A 16,586-nucleotide genomic window follows, 5' to 3' on the forward strand; every position below is an offset into this window, starting at 1 on the left:
ACATGCCTCTCACCCAGGCTAATGGACTACAATACTCAGAACTGCATGTTTCATGTCACAGCTCTCACTCATCTTCTTCTCCTAAAGTACTAACTCTTCGCGCTGTCTGCACTTCCTACTCACTCACTAGGGAAACCTTGCCACCACCTCTGCTTATGCATGACCACTAACTGCTGGTCCATTCACTTCCAACACACTCAGACTGTGTCTCATTACAGGCTGGAGACAGGTCGGAAGTTTTAAATGAGGAGTGGGTCTGGAAATGGAACTGGAGTGCTGGCCAGTGGTGCTCCTGGACATCAGGGTGCCATTTCATTAGAAAAGAAGATAATGCAGCTGGCTACAGAATGACAAAACTGTACATATGGTGATGAGGGTCACCAATGGGCAGCAAACCAAGAAAGCTCCATGGTCTTGTGCTGGTCTCCTATTGTCATCAATAACGAGGTCATTCTATTCCTAATTTCCTATATCTAATTTGCACAGGTTTCATCCATCTTCCACAACTAATTCCACATTGTAGGATCTTTATACTCCATCATTGAACACTGGAATTGACTTATTGGAATAGCTGAAGGTTCAAAAGAATTTTGTGTGAAGGACTATGGCTCCTCCTTCCAAGATATCAGACACTACCATAGCCATATCAATCATGAAAATAAATGTGAATACCCAATTTCCATGCAGGTAGTGGGGATTAGAATTAGAGACACAGAGTCATAGAGTCATACAGCGTAGAAACAGGCACAATGGACCAACTCATCCACCCACCAGGTTTCCTAATCTGAACTAGTCTCATTTGTCTCATATCTTATCCATGTACCCATCCAAATGTGTTCTACATACTGTAATTGAACTCTTGAACACTTTCATACTCAATACTCTGTGTGTTCTTTGTCATAATTTGGAACATTACAGTTTCTTAAGTTCCTGCTTGCCCTCAGGATATGAGAGACTTCACCGACAGGTTGAGCACTTTGACTGGGAATGGGGGCATTCAAGTGATTAGTTTCAATAAAGACAATGGCAGTTTCCAAATTTCTGACTTTAAGCCTGTGAACTTGTCTGCTATAGATTGGATCTCATCCAAATCTGGAGCACCTTCCCTGCTTGCTCAGATTAAAAAAAAAATTGCATATTTCTTTTTCTGCCACCTCCATGGCTATGAAGGCAAAGGCCTCTGTCCATCTCAGGTCAATGTCTTCACTCAAAAACTTGGCCTGAACTTTATTGTCCTTTAGTTCAAATATATCTCCAAAGAGAATCATTAAGCACATGCCAGATCTGTTGTGATGGGAAGAGTTTCATTAATTTGAGAGTATAATCTGTAATAGATTCACTTGGCAACTATTTCCTTTGATGGGACATTAAACCTCAGTGCAATCTCATTCTTAGTCATGCCACAATGTGAGTCAGGAATTTCATTAACATCAGCTGAATCCATCAAACTGGGGGTTGCTCGGACAATGTTGGTTTAAAATCACATCAAACACATTTGCTCCGATCATAGTGAAGGAAACGCTTGCTTTATCCTCTTCTGCTGTTTCTTTTGCTTCAGTCAAATGTGAAATCTTCAACTGTAATTAGACCAATCCTCATTGTTAGGGTTAAAATCTCCCATTGCCTCCAAATGTGCCTTTAATGTTCCTCAAAAGCAACTTTAGGAGTTTTAAAGTTATGTCACATTATTCTTCGGTCCTTAAGTTCTGAAACAAAGTAAAATTCATCCCAGGCAAATGTTTGTCTTTGATTTGTATATTACACTCAGTATGATTTTGACCTTCATGTTTTTGACCTGAAATTCAGAGCAGCTGTCATTATCATACTCCTGTATTGCATTGAGATTGCACTGTGAATCAGCAAGATCACCATATAAATTCCACAAGGAATATCTGCATTGCAATCTCTGGATTCAATACGAAGATTATTGCACAAATTCAAGTGTCCTCCGTGAAGGCAGCTTTTAAAGCATTCAGACAAATCTAGGCAAAACTAACTCTGATAGACCAGGCCATGCATCTAGATAGATATAAACCGCCTACACCACTGGGTCCTGACATCCACGAGATGACAAAGAAACTACCACAAAGACACTCTGAAGATGTCTTTGAACTATAATAGTATTTACACCAGTGACAGGGAGGAATTCACTCCCAATGATTCACATTGACAACAATTTGTCCATCGAATTGTATCAGACTTTGAGTCCTAATGCCTTGATGACGAAGTGTCAAAAGGAGGCAAATCCTATACTCCAGATCCCAATGTCTCCTGAGACATCCTATCCCATGTGTCCAAAGGCCTGTTGATCGAAAAATGGTTTGTTCAGTCACACAAAGATCCACAAGAGAGATTTGTGATTCTACATTAAAAGTCAGCTCAAATCCGTGGAGAGTTGGTAATGACAATTACTCTAACATATGCTTGGCTGCAAGCAGCCATTGCTGAACTAGCTTTATTTACATATCCCCAACAGAAAAGGCCTCTTAACAAAATGCTCAACAATTATAAGCTATAGGTGGATGCTGATAAAATATCAGTGAAAGCAGAAATCAGTGGAGGCAAGGATAAATTTCCATTTGCCTTCTCCATTACATACTGAATGCTATCTTTTGTGCTTCATTGATGAGGACTCCAAAAATCTTCTGTAGCTTTCTTCAGTCTTTCTCCATTTAAATGATAGTCAGCTCCTCTGTTCTACCTACCAAAGTGCGTAATCTCAAATTTCCTTACACTATATTCTGTCTGCCAAATTTTTTGTGCATTTGTGTAATCTGTCCATTTCCCTCAACAGAATTTGTCATCCTCATTACTTGCCTTCCCATTTGTTTTGTGTCATTTGCAAACATGATGATAGAACATAGAACATAGAACAATACAGCGCAGAGCAGGCCCTTTGGCCCTCGATGTTGCACCGACCTGTGAATTAATCTAAGCCCATCCCCCTACACCATCCCATCATCATACATATGCTTATCCAAGGACTGTTTAAATGCCCCTAATGTGGCTGAGTTAACACATTGGCAGGCAGGGCATTCCACGCCCTTCCCACTCTCTGAGTAAAGAACCTGCCTCTGACATCTGTCTTAAATCTATCAACCCTCAATTTGTCGCTATGCCCCCTTGCACAAGCTGAAGTCATCATCCTAAGAAAAAGACTCTCACTGTCCACTCTATCTAATCCTCTGATCATCTTGTATGTCTCTATTAAATCTCCTCTTAGCCTCCTTCTCTCCAATGAGAACAGACCCAAGTCCCTCAGCCTTTCTTCATAGGGCCTGCGCTCCAGACCAGGCAACATCCTGGTAAATCTCCTCGTTTCCAATGCACCTTTTCCAATGCTTCCACATCCTTCTGGTAATGGGGTGACCAGAACTGCACGCAATATTCCAAATGAGGCCACACTAGATAGATACAGAACTGGCTTAGTGATAGGAGGCAGAAGGTAGCGGTGGAAGGATTGTAACTAGTGGTGTTCCACGGAGAGTTAAGTTTAGATTCCCTACAGTGTGAAAACAGGCCCTTTGGCCAAATAAGTCCACACCGCCCCTTGAAGCATCCCACCCAGACCCATCCCCCCATAACCCACACACCCCTGAGCACTACGGGCAATTTCCCATGGCCACTCCACCTAGCTTGCACACCTTGGGACTGTGGGAGGAAACCGGAGCACCCAGAGGAAACACACACAGTCACTAGGAGAATGTGCAAACTTGACACAGACAGTCGCGCGCGGCTGGAATCGAACCCGGGTCCCTGGTGCTGTGATGCTACAGTGCTAACCACTGAGGCACCATGCCACCCCATAAAGGTGGCTTAAAAACATGGCTGAAGAAAATTTAGAGTATCTGAAGAGGAAGATCACCTAACAAAAAGGTCTCCTCATCTGGATGCTGATGAAGGTAGACTGCAAAATAGTGATATTCCCAGTGATTCCAGATAGTCAAATCAGCTTTGTTCACTCAGTCTCTGACTGTCTCTCTAACAAGCCCTTCAAGAGCAGCATGAGAACATTGTGGAATGACGGCTGGTCAGAGGAGAAAAGACAGAGGTAGCATGTAGGCTTCAACATGAGCAATCCTCTGAGAGTGGGTTGTAGAGCCCTGGCATTAACTCACAACAAAGACAGTCAGCAAATGATTAATAAAATGTCGGGTATCCGATGGTATGTGATGTCACAGATGATTATTTGTGGAATGATGTGACTGGTGACAATGTGAATGCTAATGATATTAATGATACAGAAAATTATGCTGTTTCAGCAGCAGATTGAGATGAGTTACTTGGTTCTGGAGAAAGGGAAGAAAGTCATTTTCATTGACTTTAAAACAGGTTCAATTCACACTCTGCTGCCAAGTAATAATCTTTTCTATATGGTGAAAATACGGAGCAACACTTTATAAATGTATATGGGTAGTTTTTGTTTGTGGTGATTTTATAAATCTGACAGTGCACAGAAATTCATATTTGATATGCACACTTTTGGCTCAGTTTATAGGCGTGGCACTAATAGAAAAAGAGTCTTTAATATGGCAGCTGTATAGGATAGTGAGAAGATGGTCAGAGGATATAGATCAGTTGGACGCATGGGCAGTAAAATGGCAGATAGAGTTTAATCTGGTCACGTGATGTGATGCATTTTGGAAGGTCACATACAGGCGGAAATTATACAGTGAATGACAGAACACTTAAGAGTATTCACATGCAGAGGGATCTGGGTGTGCAGGTCCACAAATCACTGAAAGGTGGCAATGCAGGTAGATAAGATAATAAAAAAGGCCTATAGCATGTTTGCCTTCGTTGGAAGTGCCATTGAGTATAAGGATAGGCAAGTTATGCTGCAGCTGAACAGAAGTTTGGTTCGATCCCACTTGGAATATTGTGTACACCACACTACCAGAAGGATATGGATGCTATGGCGAAGGTACAAAAAGGTTTTACCAGGATGTTTCCTGGTTATGGCGGTTTTAGCTATGAAGAAAGGTTCAATAGTCTGGGTTTGTTTTCACTGGAGGTTGAGGGGAAACCTGATAGAAGTTTATAAAATTGTGAATGGCATTGGTAGAGTGAAAAGTATGAGAACATTTCCCCCCAGGAAAGGGGTCAATTACCAGGGGACACAGGTTCAAGTTGCAAGGGGGTGGGGGGGGAAGTTGAACAGAGACGTGCGAGGCCGGTTTTTCAGTGAATGCCTGGAACGTGCTGCAAGAGGAGGTGGTGGAAGCAGACACAATAGCAACTTTCAAGAAACCCCTGGACAAATGTATGAATAGGAAGGGAATAGAGGGATAGGGATCCTGTAAATGAAGACAATTTTAGTATGGAAGGGCAAAATGTGTCAATGCAGGCTTGGAGGGCCAAAGGACCTGGTTTATGCTGTATTGTTCTTTGTTTGTTGTTCACTGGGAGTTCCTTCCCATTATATTCCTTTGTCTTATCCACATGATGTTAGTAAAACCACACTTGGAGTACTGCATACAATTCTGGCTGTCATGCTACTTGAAGGGTGTTGTTAAATTGGAGAGGGTGCAAAAAAGATTTACAAGTATGTTACCTATACTGGAAGATTCGAGTGATAAGGGGAGGCTGGGACTTTATTCCCCTGGAACATAGGAAGCTGAGGTGTGACATAATAGATGTTTATAAAATCATGAGGGGCATAGATAATGTGAACAGCCGAGGGCTTTTCCCATCGGTTAGTGAGTCCAAAACTAAATGGCGTTGGGTTATAGTGAGACAGCTAAGATTTAAAGGGACAAAAGTAAAAATTGCTGAAAAAGCTCATTAGGTCTGGCAGCATCCATGGAAAGAAGTCAGAGTTGATGTTTCGGATTGAGTGATCCTTCTCAGAACAAGTTAGGCTGAAGGATCTATTCCCATGATGTACGGCTATATGGCTCTGGAGTGTATCATTCATCATATTTCTTACTTCCTGTTGACATATTTATCTTCTTAGTCCAAAGTACTACCAAAGGCATGTATAACTACTCTTTAATCTGTTTGAGAAGGGAGCTTGACTGCCATTCTGCTTTAACCTTAAGTACAAATTAAAAAGGGGGCTGAAATGAACTATATTAATCACTGCCCATATTATAGACATGCCTGATGGTTCAAGTACATCCTCAAAAAGCATATGAAGAGAAACTAAGAGCCATACCTAAGAACATGAAATCAGAACCAGAGTCAGTAAGTGAGAAGGAAGAACTGAGGGAGATCAATATTAGTGAAGAAATGTTGCTGGGAAAATTATTGGGATTGAAGGCAGATAAATCCTCAGAGCCTACACCTCAGAGTCCTTAGGAAAGTAGCTCTAGAAATAGTGGTTGCATTGGTGGTCATCTTCCAGGATTTGATAGACTCTGGAACAGTCCCTGCACATTGGAGGGTAGCTAATATCGCTTCAACATTCAAAAAAGGAAGCAGAGAGAAAACAGAATTATAGACCAGTGAGCCGAACGTTGGTAGTAGGGAAAATTCTCAAATCCATTGTCAAGGATTTTACAGCAGAGCATTTAGAAAGCAGTGGCAGGATCAGATAAAGTCAGCATGGATTTATGAAGGGAAAATCATGCTTGACAAATCTGTTGGAGTTCTAAGAAGTTATAATGAGTAGAATTGACAAGGGGGAGTCAATTGATGTAATATATTAGGGCTTTCAGAAAGTGTTTGACAAAGTCCCACAGAAGAGACTATTGTGCAAGATTAAAGTGCATGGGATGGGGGAAGACGTGTATTGAGCTGAATAGGAAAATGGGTGGCAGAGACGAAATAAAAAGTCGGAATTAAAATTAGCAAGCAGGAACTAATGGGGTGCGACAGGGATTGATGCTGATACCCCAGCTAGTGACCACAATAATTAATGATTTGAATGAGGGGAAAAAATGGAACATCTCCAAGTTTGCAGATGATATCAAGTTGGGTGGGAGGGTGAACTGTGATGAGGGTGCAGAGATCCTTCAACATGATCTTGACATGTGAGTGGGCAGATCAATGGCAGATGCAATAGAATATGGATAAATGTGAAATCACTTACATTAGAAGCGAAAACAGGACAGCAGATTACTACCTGAATGGCTGTAAATTGGGAGAGGGGAGCGTGCAGTGGGACCTGGGTGTTCTTATGTCCCAGTCGCTGAAGGTAAGCATGCAGGTGCCAGCAGGCAGATGGTATGTTGGCCTTCATTGTGAGAGGTTTCAAGTACAGGAGCAGGGATGTGTTGTTGCAGTTATACAGGACCTTGGTGAGACCACCCCTGGAATACTGTGTGCAGTTTTGGTCTCCTTTTCTGAGGAAGGATGCTCTTACTCTCATGGGAATGCTGGGAAGGTTTGCCAGGCTAATTTTTGGGATGGTGGGTCTGACATATGAGGAGTTTAGGTTTTCGCTAAAGTTCAGATAAATGAGGGGTTCTCATAGAGACTTGTGAAATTCTAAATTTCTCAACCTTACTCCCCTTCTTTTTCCCATAACTCTTGAACCCTGACTAATCAAGAGTCTATTTATTTCTGTTTAAAATACTTTCAATTGGATGTGGCCTCCACGGCGCTCTGGGGCAATGAGTTCTCCAAGTTTACCAACCTGTGGCTGAAGAAATTCCTGAAGGAAAAACACACTAAGACAGGTTGAAAACTGGATTGGACGCTGTCACTGCCAGGCATTCATGGAATTCACAGAACATTTCCATGCTGCCCTGAGATTCGGCCCCACCAGGCTTCGACTCGCATCACCATTCATCTCCAGCACCCCCTCCTCCTCCTCCTCCTCCTCTTGTGAGGAAATGGGGCTACCCTCACCTTTCTCCACCCACCCCGCCCCGAGCCACAATCCCCAGTGTGGGGCACCAGGCCATCAGCATGCCGCTGCCATCGAGGAAACCACAGCTGATGAGGGGCTAGGGAACATCTGAAGCTCTGATTCAGCCGCTCAGTGGCTGCCCTTGTCTGGGGGCGGCTGCCAGACTGGGGGAGAGCACACAGCGCAATGCGCCAGCGAAGAGACAGCTTGAAGATCTTGGACAACCTGCCACAGAGGGACCAGATCTAGAATCTGCCCATTCACAACTGTTGTTACATCTTCCTTGCAGAAGTCTACAGTGTTAGAAAATTCATAAACAATTAATGCTGCATTTTAAACAAATACAAGTACAGTGTGACTTTAACAATAGTGGAACATATTCCTCTTTAAACATATATGGATGGAACTCTCATTTCCCTAGCATTGTGTTAGTAATAAAGAGAAAGGTGATCAATTATGGAAAGAATTAAACAAAACAGTTATAATGTTGATGTTGAGAAAATTTCTCCCAAACTTCCGCCTACAGATTTCAATGCCGGCTTCTTGCCATTGAGAGGCAACTACCTCATTTCCATTTGCATCTCATGAAAGCCCCAAGTAATCTTATTTACACATCACTTCCAATTATGCGCTGCTTCCCTGAGAAGCTTGACAGTGTAAATACACATTATGTGTAAAACAGAGCATTGCCTGGAGCATCGGAGGCGAGGAATGACCTTATAGATGTTTATGAAAACATAAGAGGCACAGATGGTGGTCAAGGTCTTGGATAGTAGGCAGGGACTTTATCTGAGAATGGGTGAGTCCAAAACTAGACAGCATAGGTTTAAGGTGAGAGGGGAAAGATTTAAAAGGGACTTAAGGGGCAATTTCTTCATGCAGAGGCTGATACAATTACAACATTTAAAAGACATCTGGATGGGTATATGAATAGTAAGGACTCAGAGGAAGAGGGGCCAAATACTGGCAAATGGAACTAGATTAATTTTGGGTTACCTGGTCAGCATGGACGAGTTGGACCAAAGGGTCTATTTCCGCACTGTACATGACTCTAACGTCACATTCGTTAAAGCAGCTTTGCAAGGCAGGACTGTGACATGCTTGCAGTGGCCTCCAAGCCACACACAGAGAGAGAACACATCACGGGGTTTCAAACCGCCAGTTGTAATAAGGTTTGCTTCAATAAAAAAGTAACACTCTCTGACATGTCTCACAGAATACCCGCTCATGTATTACACACGGGGAGAATCTTTGCTTGAAACCTCGAGGCCCTGGTGCAAACTACAGAGACAATGGGGAAGGAGTCCGTAATGATTAATTAGTCAGCAAGAATGGCAATCTCCACACAGTCTCCACAGGGAAAAGCAGGCTGTGAAGACATCCTTTAATCGGTGCCTGTCATGATCAAACAGTTTCATCCACTGGACAAGTGATTCTCTCATTTCACAGACCATCAAGGTCACAGTTGCTATAACTTTCTATGCCAGTGGTTTTGTTCAAGGATCAGTCGAGGAACCTGCGTAATGTCTCCCAATCTCAACATACAAGTGTAACCAGGATGCAACTCTTATTTCTCAAAGGGCAGATTTTCATATTACTTCCCTCTTGCCAATGATAATTAAGCATCTTGGGGTTTTGCTCCAATTGGTAGGGCATTACTTTCAGTACCCAGGTTGCTTTGAGAACAACCTGTCACAATTTGGCAGATTCAGTCAAAAACAAAAGTATCTATTCCAACATTCGAAGTAAATATGACCAGCCCAAACTCACAGATGTAGCCACAGCTGATGCCTCCCGGGTCTCGGACTGGGCCCAAATTTGTTTCCACCGCCACCTCCATGAATCTGCGCTGGAAGCAGACACTGCTGGGAGCCTGAACCCACCTCTGCAGCAGCAGCAAGAGCCTTGAGTAATCACGAGTGCCACCTCATCAATGCAGAAGTGCCAGGGACCCAAACTCACCTCAGAAGCCACTGCCACGGGTCTGCTCTGCTGGGCCTATTTGAGTCCAAACTGCTGGGCCTATTTTCTCTCTGGGCCACGACGGACTGGGTGCACTTAGTCTCACCCAGCAAGAACAACAATTAATGAAGGGGAAATTCCACACGGTATCAGTGCAATGCTTTGCTGAAAGGTCAAGAAACAATGTGAAAACAAATCCTGTTAAGAATCTCAGCCTACGCACACTCATAGATACAAGTTTTCATTTCATTTCTGACCCAGAATTCCAATTGTGCTGAAGTCAGGAAAACAGATTAAGGATTGAATGATTGACAGTAGCTTCAATGTTGCCCAAGGACAGACCATTTTATCTTTAAGGGTGCTTCTTCCCTATCCACCACACACACACACCAAATTCTTACAGAATCTTTTTGTTTCATAGCTCTTATCACTGTTTTCCTACATTCTTAGCTGACAGTTAAAGCTTTTTTTGTGACATCCCTAGTTTCTCCTATAGTCTTTATTCTCCATGAATCTAGTTTAAAAACAAACACAGAGGAAACTGGAGAAACTCAACAGCATTTGTGGAGAGAGAAATACAGTTTAATGTTTTGAATCCAGTATGACTTCTCTTCAGAACCAATTACAGTCTCGTTGAAATACAGTTAATGTTTTGAATCCAGTATGACTTCTCTTCAGAACCAATTACAGTCTCGTTGAAATACAGTTAATGTTTTGAATCCAGTATGACTTCTCTTCAGAACCAATTACAGTCTCGTTGATCAGCTGAAAGCTCACAAAGCAGCTCCACAATTACTGCAGGATGTCTTTCATAAAAATCACAGCCAGGGAACCTTTTAGTTGCTGTGCTCAGAACCATCATACTTACATTTGTTCACCTGTTCCTAAATTCATCTGGAATACAGTCTCTCCCAAATTCCAGTTCGGAACTTAGCCAGAGCTCCAATCCAGCCCCTGTCCATGTTCCCATGTGTTTAGCCACAATGGCTCATTTCACACCACTGCACCCTTTCTTCCTGATCTCTTTCTTACTGTCCTACAATTTTGACAGAGTATCCTGGCCTGCCACGTACTGTCCAATTGATGAGCTTTCAGTTCCAGAAATACTTTGGACCTGTGACAGTAACATAACCATTGCTTGACGTAACCTATACCCCTGTATTCATTTCACTTTGCCAATGGCCAACGTCATGGCTTCATCAAAAAATCAACAGTAAATCGTACGTTAATGCATCAGACTCAGCTTCAGACATTTTCTTCCCCAAACTGGCCCCACTTACAATTGGCTCAACGATGGTAGGAACTGCTGATGCTGAAGCCTGAGATAACAAGGAACAGAGCTGGATGAACACAGCAGGCCAGGCAGCATCAGAGGAGCAATAAAGTTGACGTTTTGGGTCTGGACCCTTCTTCAGAAAAATTTACCACTGACAATTCTCTGTGTTGTTTCGGGGAAAAAATGGTAAGTCTCAGTTTCCGATCTGAGTTAACCATCCTTTGCTACCAGAATAAGTGATCCAAAGCTCTTGGTGAAATAGGAACCAAAACACAAGCTTTTCCTTGCATTTACTATCCTTACGTATCTTATAGATCTCCTGACAACACAACCCAATCCACTGAACATACTGTTTTTGGTCAAACCATTGTTACAGTCGCTGTTGTGGGATGCACTGTTTCCTTTTCGAAATCTACTCCTCCACTCGTCAATATTAATCCTAAAATGTATCACTTTGGTGATTGACCCAATTAGACGGTTCCCAGACTACAGAAGGTTCAAGGCTAAGAACAAAACTACCTTCTTTCATCAACAAAGTTAAACTGGTTTATTATCAGAAATAAGCATTCTCAAATAAGGATGCAAAAATTATTCGCAACAGTTTGAATTATGCAAATATACAGAGACTCTTCAAATAAATTACTGCAAACAGACACACAGAGCAGCTCAGTGACACAATCACTGATTGAGTGCAAAAGGACATAACTGCTGGCCAGGTCTTGATACATTGAATGTAAAGAAGGCATTTCCTCTTCTGGGAAAAACAAAAGCTGAGGATCACTGGTTAAATAAAAGTAGTGCCCTCTTGGCAGTGCTGTAGAACAGAGAGACCTAGGGGTTCAGGTAAATGATTCTTTGAAGTTTGCATCATACATAGATAGGACAGTTAAGGTGCCATCTAGCATGCTTGCCTTCATTGCTCAGACCTTTGAGTACAAGGGTTGGGGCGTCATGTTGAGGTTGTACAGGACGTACGCGAGGCCTCTTCTGGAGTACTGTGTATAGTTCTGGTTTCTCTGTTACAGGAAGGATATTGCTAAGCTAGAGAGAGCTCAGAATAGATTCCCAGGATGTTGCCAGAAAGAAGGGTCTAAGTTATAAGCAGAAGCTGGAGAGGCTGGGACATTTTCTGCTAGAGCGTAGGAGATTGAGAGATGGCCGTATTAAGGTTTATAAAATCATGACAGGTATGAATGCGATGTTTTTTTACTTCGGGTGGTAATTTCAAGGCTTGGGTGCACATGTTTAGGGTGCAATGAGAAAGATTACAAAAAACACGAGGGCCAATTATTTTACAGAGAGTGGCTCATGTTTTGAATGAAATTCCAGAGGAAGTGGTGAATGTGAGTACAGTTACAATGAGTAAATGACACTTTGATAAGTACATGCATAAGAAATATTTCGGGGCAATATGGACGAAGGGCAGGCAGGTGGGAATAGCTTAGTATGTGATTATGGTGAGCTGAAGGGTCTGTTTCCATGCTGTATGATACTTCATGATTCTATCATCAAACCGTGGGATTGACAAAAGCTATATTTAAAACCTGATACAAAGCAAAAACACTGCGATATTTCAGGATCAACTGTGTGTTCCAGTGAAGAAGGGAAGAGCTGGGCCACACTACTAAAAGCAGGATGTTTGGAAAAGAAAGCACTCATTTGCAAATATTTACTGTTCCACAATCACAGCTGCTCAGACATGGGAAAGCAATTCAGGTCACCAAGGCGACCGATACATCTGCTAAAATGCGATGCTACCACATGACTTATTCAAACACACTGCATCAGAACATCTGCTGAGGTCACCCTGCTATTGTTTCATTTGTATTGGTGCAAATGGAAGCATCCTCCTAATACTTACCAAACACTCTCAGAGTGACAATTCTGGTCCTAATCGGGTCTAAGTCCACTGTCATTTTGTATCTGCCAGTATCCCCCTCACGCACATCTTTCAGTAACAATGTCCCATCTGATTTGTTCAGTTCAATTCTATTCTTATACTGATCATATGCTTGTTGATGTCCTCCAATGTAATCCAAAATGGGAAGGATCTTGCCAGGCTTTGAGAATTCCCACTGGAGACTGCCAAATCCTTTATCTGTTCCAGGAAGTAGAACGGAGGAACCTGTAATGGCTACGATGCTGTCTTTCACATGCTGTGCTGAAACAAAAATAAGTAAATAAGGAAAGCTTAGATAATTATCGTAAAGATTGAATTATTACACAAATAACATGGGAAAGCAATTCAGGTCACCAAGGTGAGCGATACATCTGCTAAAATACGATGCAACTACATGACTTATTCAAACACACAGTGCATCAGAACATCTGCTGTGGTCAACCTGCTATTGTTTCACTTGTATTGGTGCAAATGGAAGGATCCTTCAAATACTTAGTGTTGTGAATGATCTCAATTTCCAGGAATGGATATTCCTAACATTTACTACCAACACGCCTACACTTACTTACACATTTTAAAAATTGAGCATCTGAATTTCTTCAGGATGTTTCCATTTTTCCCCACCCGATTACCCATTCAATGAATATCCAAATTAATTCATGTTAAAATTTTCACCCATGTACTCAATTACCTTAGAAATTTACAATTGACTGTTTTTATTCAGATGGGGGATGTGAGCGTGCTGGCTGGTCACTATTTAGTGCCTGTTCCTAGTTGCCCTTGAGAAGGTGGTAGCAAGCTGCCTCATTGAACTGCTTCAGTCTATCTGTTGTCATGGGAGAGGGAATTCCAGGACATTGCCCCAGCAACAGTGAAGGAATGGTGGTCCATTTCCAAGCCACGATAGTGAGTGGCTTAGGTGAAAACTTGCAAGAGGTCGTGTTCCCATGATTCTGTCACCCTTGTCCTTCTAGATGGAAGTGCTTGTTCGTTTGGAAGGTGCTGTCTGAGGATCTTTGGTGAATTTCTGCAGTGCATCTTGCAGATAGTGAACACTGCTGCCTCAGTGGTGAAGGGAGTGGATGATTGTGGGATGTAATGCCATTCAAGTGGGCAGATTTGTCCGGGAAGGCATCTGGTTTCTTCAGTGTTGTTGGAGTTACACCCATCCAGGCAAGTGGGGAGTATTCCATCACACTCCTGACTTGTGCCTTGTTGGTGGTGGACAGGCTTTCAGGTGTCAGGAAGTAAGTTACTTGCCACAGTATTCCCAGCCTCTGGTCTGTTCTTGTACCCACTATGTTAATGTGGTTAGTCCAGTTGAGTTTCTGGCCAATGGTAACCCCAAGGATGTTGATAATGGGGGATTCAGTGATGATAACACCATTGATTATTAAGGGATAGTCAGATTGTTGATGATGGTCATAGCCTGGCATTTGTGTGGCACAAATGTTTCTTGATGCTTGTCAGTCCAAGCCTGGATATTGTGCAGATATTGTTGCATTTATTGTCATGGGTGTCTTAGAAATATACTGCATAACAATGGACCCTTTGGTCCATGCTGACTAGATATCCTGAATTAATCTATTCTCATTTGCCAGCGTTTGCCCATATCCCTCTAAATCCCTCCTATTCATATACCCATCCAGATGCCTTTTGAATGTTATAATTGTACCATCCTCCAACACTTCCTCTGGCAGCTCATTCCATACATGCACCACCCTCTGAGTGAGGAAGTCACATCTTAGCTCACTTTGAAATCTTTTCCCTCTCACCTTAAACCTATGCCCTCTAGTTTTGGTCTCCCCTTTCCTTGTGAAAAGACCTTGACTACTCACCCTCATCCATGCCTCTCATGATTTTATAAACTTCTATAAGATCACCCCTCAGCCTCCAATGTTGCAGGGAGGATAGCCCCGGCCTATTCAACCTCTCCCTTTGGCTCAAACCCTCCAACCCTGGCACCTTCCTTGCAAATCTTTTCTGAACCCTTTCAAGTTACACAACATTTTTTCCATAGAATGGGGTCCAGAATTCGATGCAATATCCCAAAAGTGCCTGAACCAGTGTCCTGTACAGCTCTAACATGACCTCCCAACTTCTATATGCAATGCACTGACCAGCACTTGTTCTCTTGCAACTCTGCTTTCAAAGAATTCTGAACTTGTACCCTAGGTTTCTTTGTATTGCAACACTCCTCAGGGCCTTACCATGAAGTATATAAGTCCTGCCCTGATTTGCCCTATCAAAATGCGACACTTCACATTTATCTAAATGAAACTCTATCTGCCACTCTTCAGCCCACAGGCCCATCTGACCAAGATCTAGTTGTACTCTCCGGTAACCTTCTTCGCTGTTCGCTGCATCACCAATTTTGGGTGCCATCTGCAAACCTACTAACTCTTCCTGAGATAACAAGGTGTGAACCTGAATGAACACAGCTGGCCAAGCAGCATCAGAGGAGCAGGAAAGCTGACGTTTCAGGTCGAGATCCTTCTTCAGAAATGAGGGAGGGGAAGGGGAGAGGAGACTGACAGGTCAAAGAGGTGGGGTTGGAGCCAGTAAAGGTAAGTGTAACTGGTGAGTTAGGGAGGGGATAGGTCAGTCTAGGGGAATGGATAGGTCAAGGAGGCGGGATGAGGCTGGCCACATCAGGAACAGCAGATACAGTATACCACAATGTGGTGTCCTCTATGTCAGGGAAACCAAGCAGAGGCTTTGGGACTGCTTTGCAGAAAACCTACGCTCAGTTCGCAACAAATATCTGCATCTCCCGGTCGCGAACAATTTCAACTCCCCCTTCCTCTTCTTGGACAACATGTCCATCCTGGGCCTCCTGCAGTGCCACAACATTGCCGCAAGGTTGCAGGAACAGCAACTCATATTCCGCTTGGGAATCCTGCAGCCCAATGGTACCAATGTGGACTTCACAAGCTTCAAAATCTCCCCCTCCCCCACTGCATCCCAAAACCAGCCCAGCTCCTCCCTGCCTCCCTAACCAGGTCCTTCTTCCCACCTATCCCCTCCTCCCACCTCAAACCCCACCCCCATCTCCAACCTACCAGCCTCACCCAACCCCCTTGACCTGTCTGTCTTCCCTGGACTGACCTATCCCCTCCCTAGCTCACCACCTACACTCAAACTATGTGATCCAACCTTGCTAACCAGTCTACCATGTGGAATCTTGCCAAACACCTTACTGATGTCCATGTAGACAATGCCTACCACTCTGCCCTTATCAATCTTCTTCGTCACTTCTTCAAAAGACTCAATCAAGTCAGTGAGACACAATTTCCCCCACACAATGCCATATTGATTCTCCTTAATTGCCTTTCCAGATACATGTAAATCCTGTCCCTCAGGATCCCCTCCGATAATTACTCACCACCGATATCAGCCTCACTGGTTTATAGTTTCCTGGCTGTTTCTTACTACCTTTCTCAAATAGTGGCACCAGCTTAGCCCACCTCCAGCCTTCCAGCACCTCACCTTTGGCTATCAATGAAACAAGTATCTTAGCAAGGAGCCCAGCAATCATTTCCCTCGCTTCCCACAGAGTTTTAAGGTACGCCTGATCAGGTCCTGGGGAATTATGCATTTTAAGATGTCAAGCACCTCCTCCTCTGTAAAATGGACAAGTTCTGTAGCTTCCA

The 16,586-nt window shown here is 43.1% G+C and overlaps 1 protein-coding gene across 6 annotated transcripts in view; it reads right to left on the minus strand.

Moving 5' to 3' along the window:
• LOC125446606 (hepatic and glial cell adhesion molecule-like) overlaps positions 1–16,586 on the minus strand; it is a 67,422-nt gene that overhangs the window by 38,023 nt on the left and 12,813 nt on the right. For all 6 annotated transcript variants that reach the window (XR_009442917.1, XR_009442916.1, XM_059639549.1 and 3 more), the window contains exon 2: positions 12,895–13,194. Coding sequence is in view for 4 of the 6 variants with exons in the window: in XM_059639549.1 (XP_059495532.1) it covers positions 12,895–13,194 (300 nt within the window). In the remaining 2 variants the exon portion in view is untranslated. The remainder of the gene's footprint in view (positions 1–12,894; positions 13,195–16,586) is intronic.

Source organism: Stegostoma tigrinum, chromosome 34, assembly GCF_030684315.1.
Source record: "Stegostoma tigrinum isolate sSteTig4 chromosome 34, sSteTig4.hap1, whole genome shotgun sequence".
Taxonomy (NCBI): Eukaryota; Metazoa; Chordata; class Chondrichthyes; order Orectolobiformes; family Stegostomatidae; genus Stegostoma; species Stegostoma tigrinum.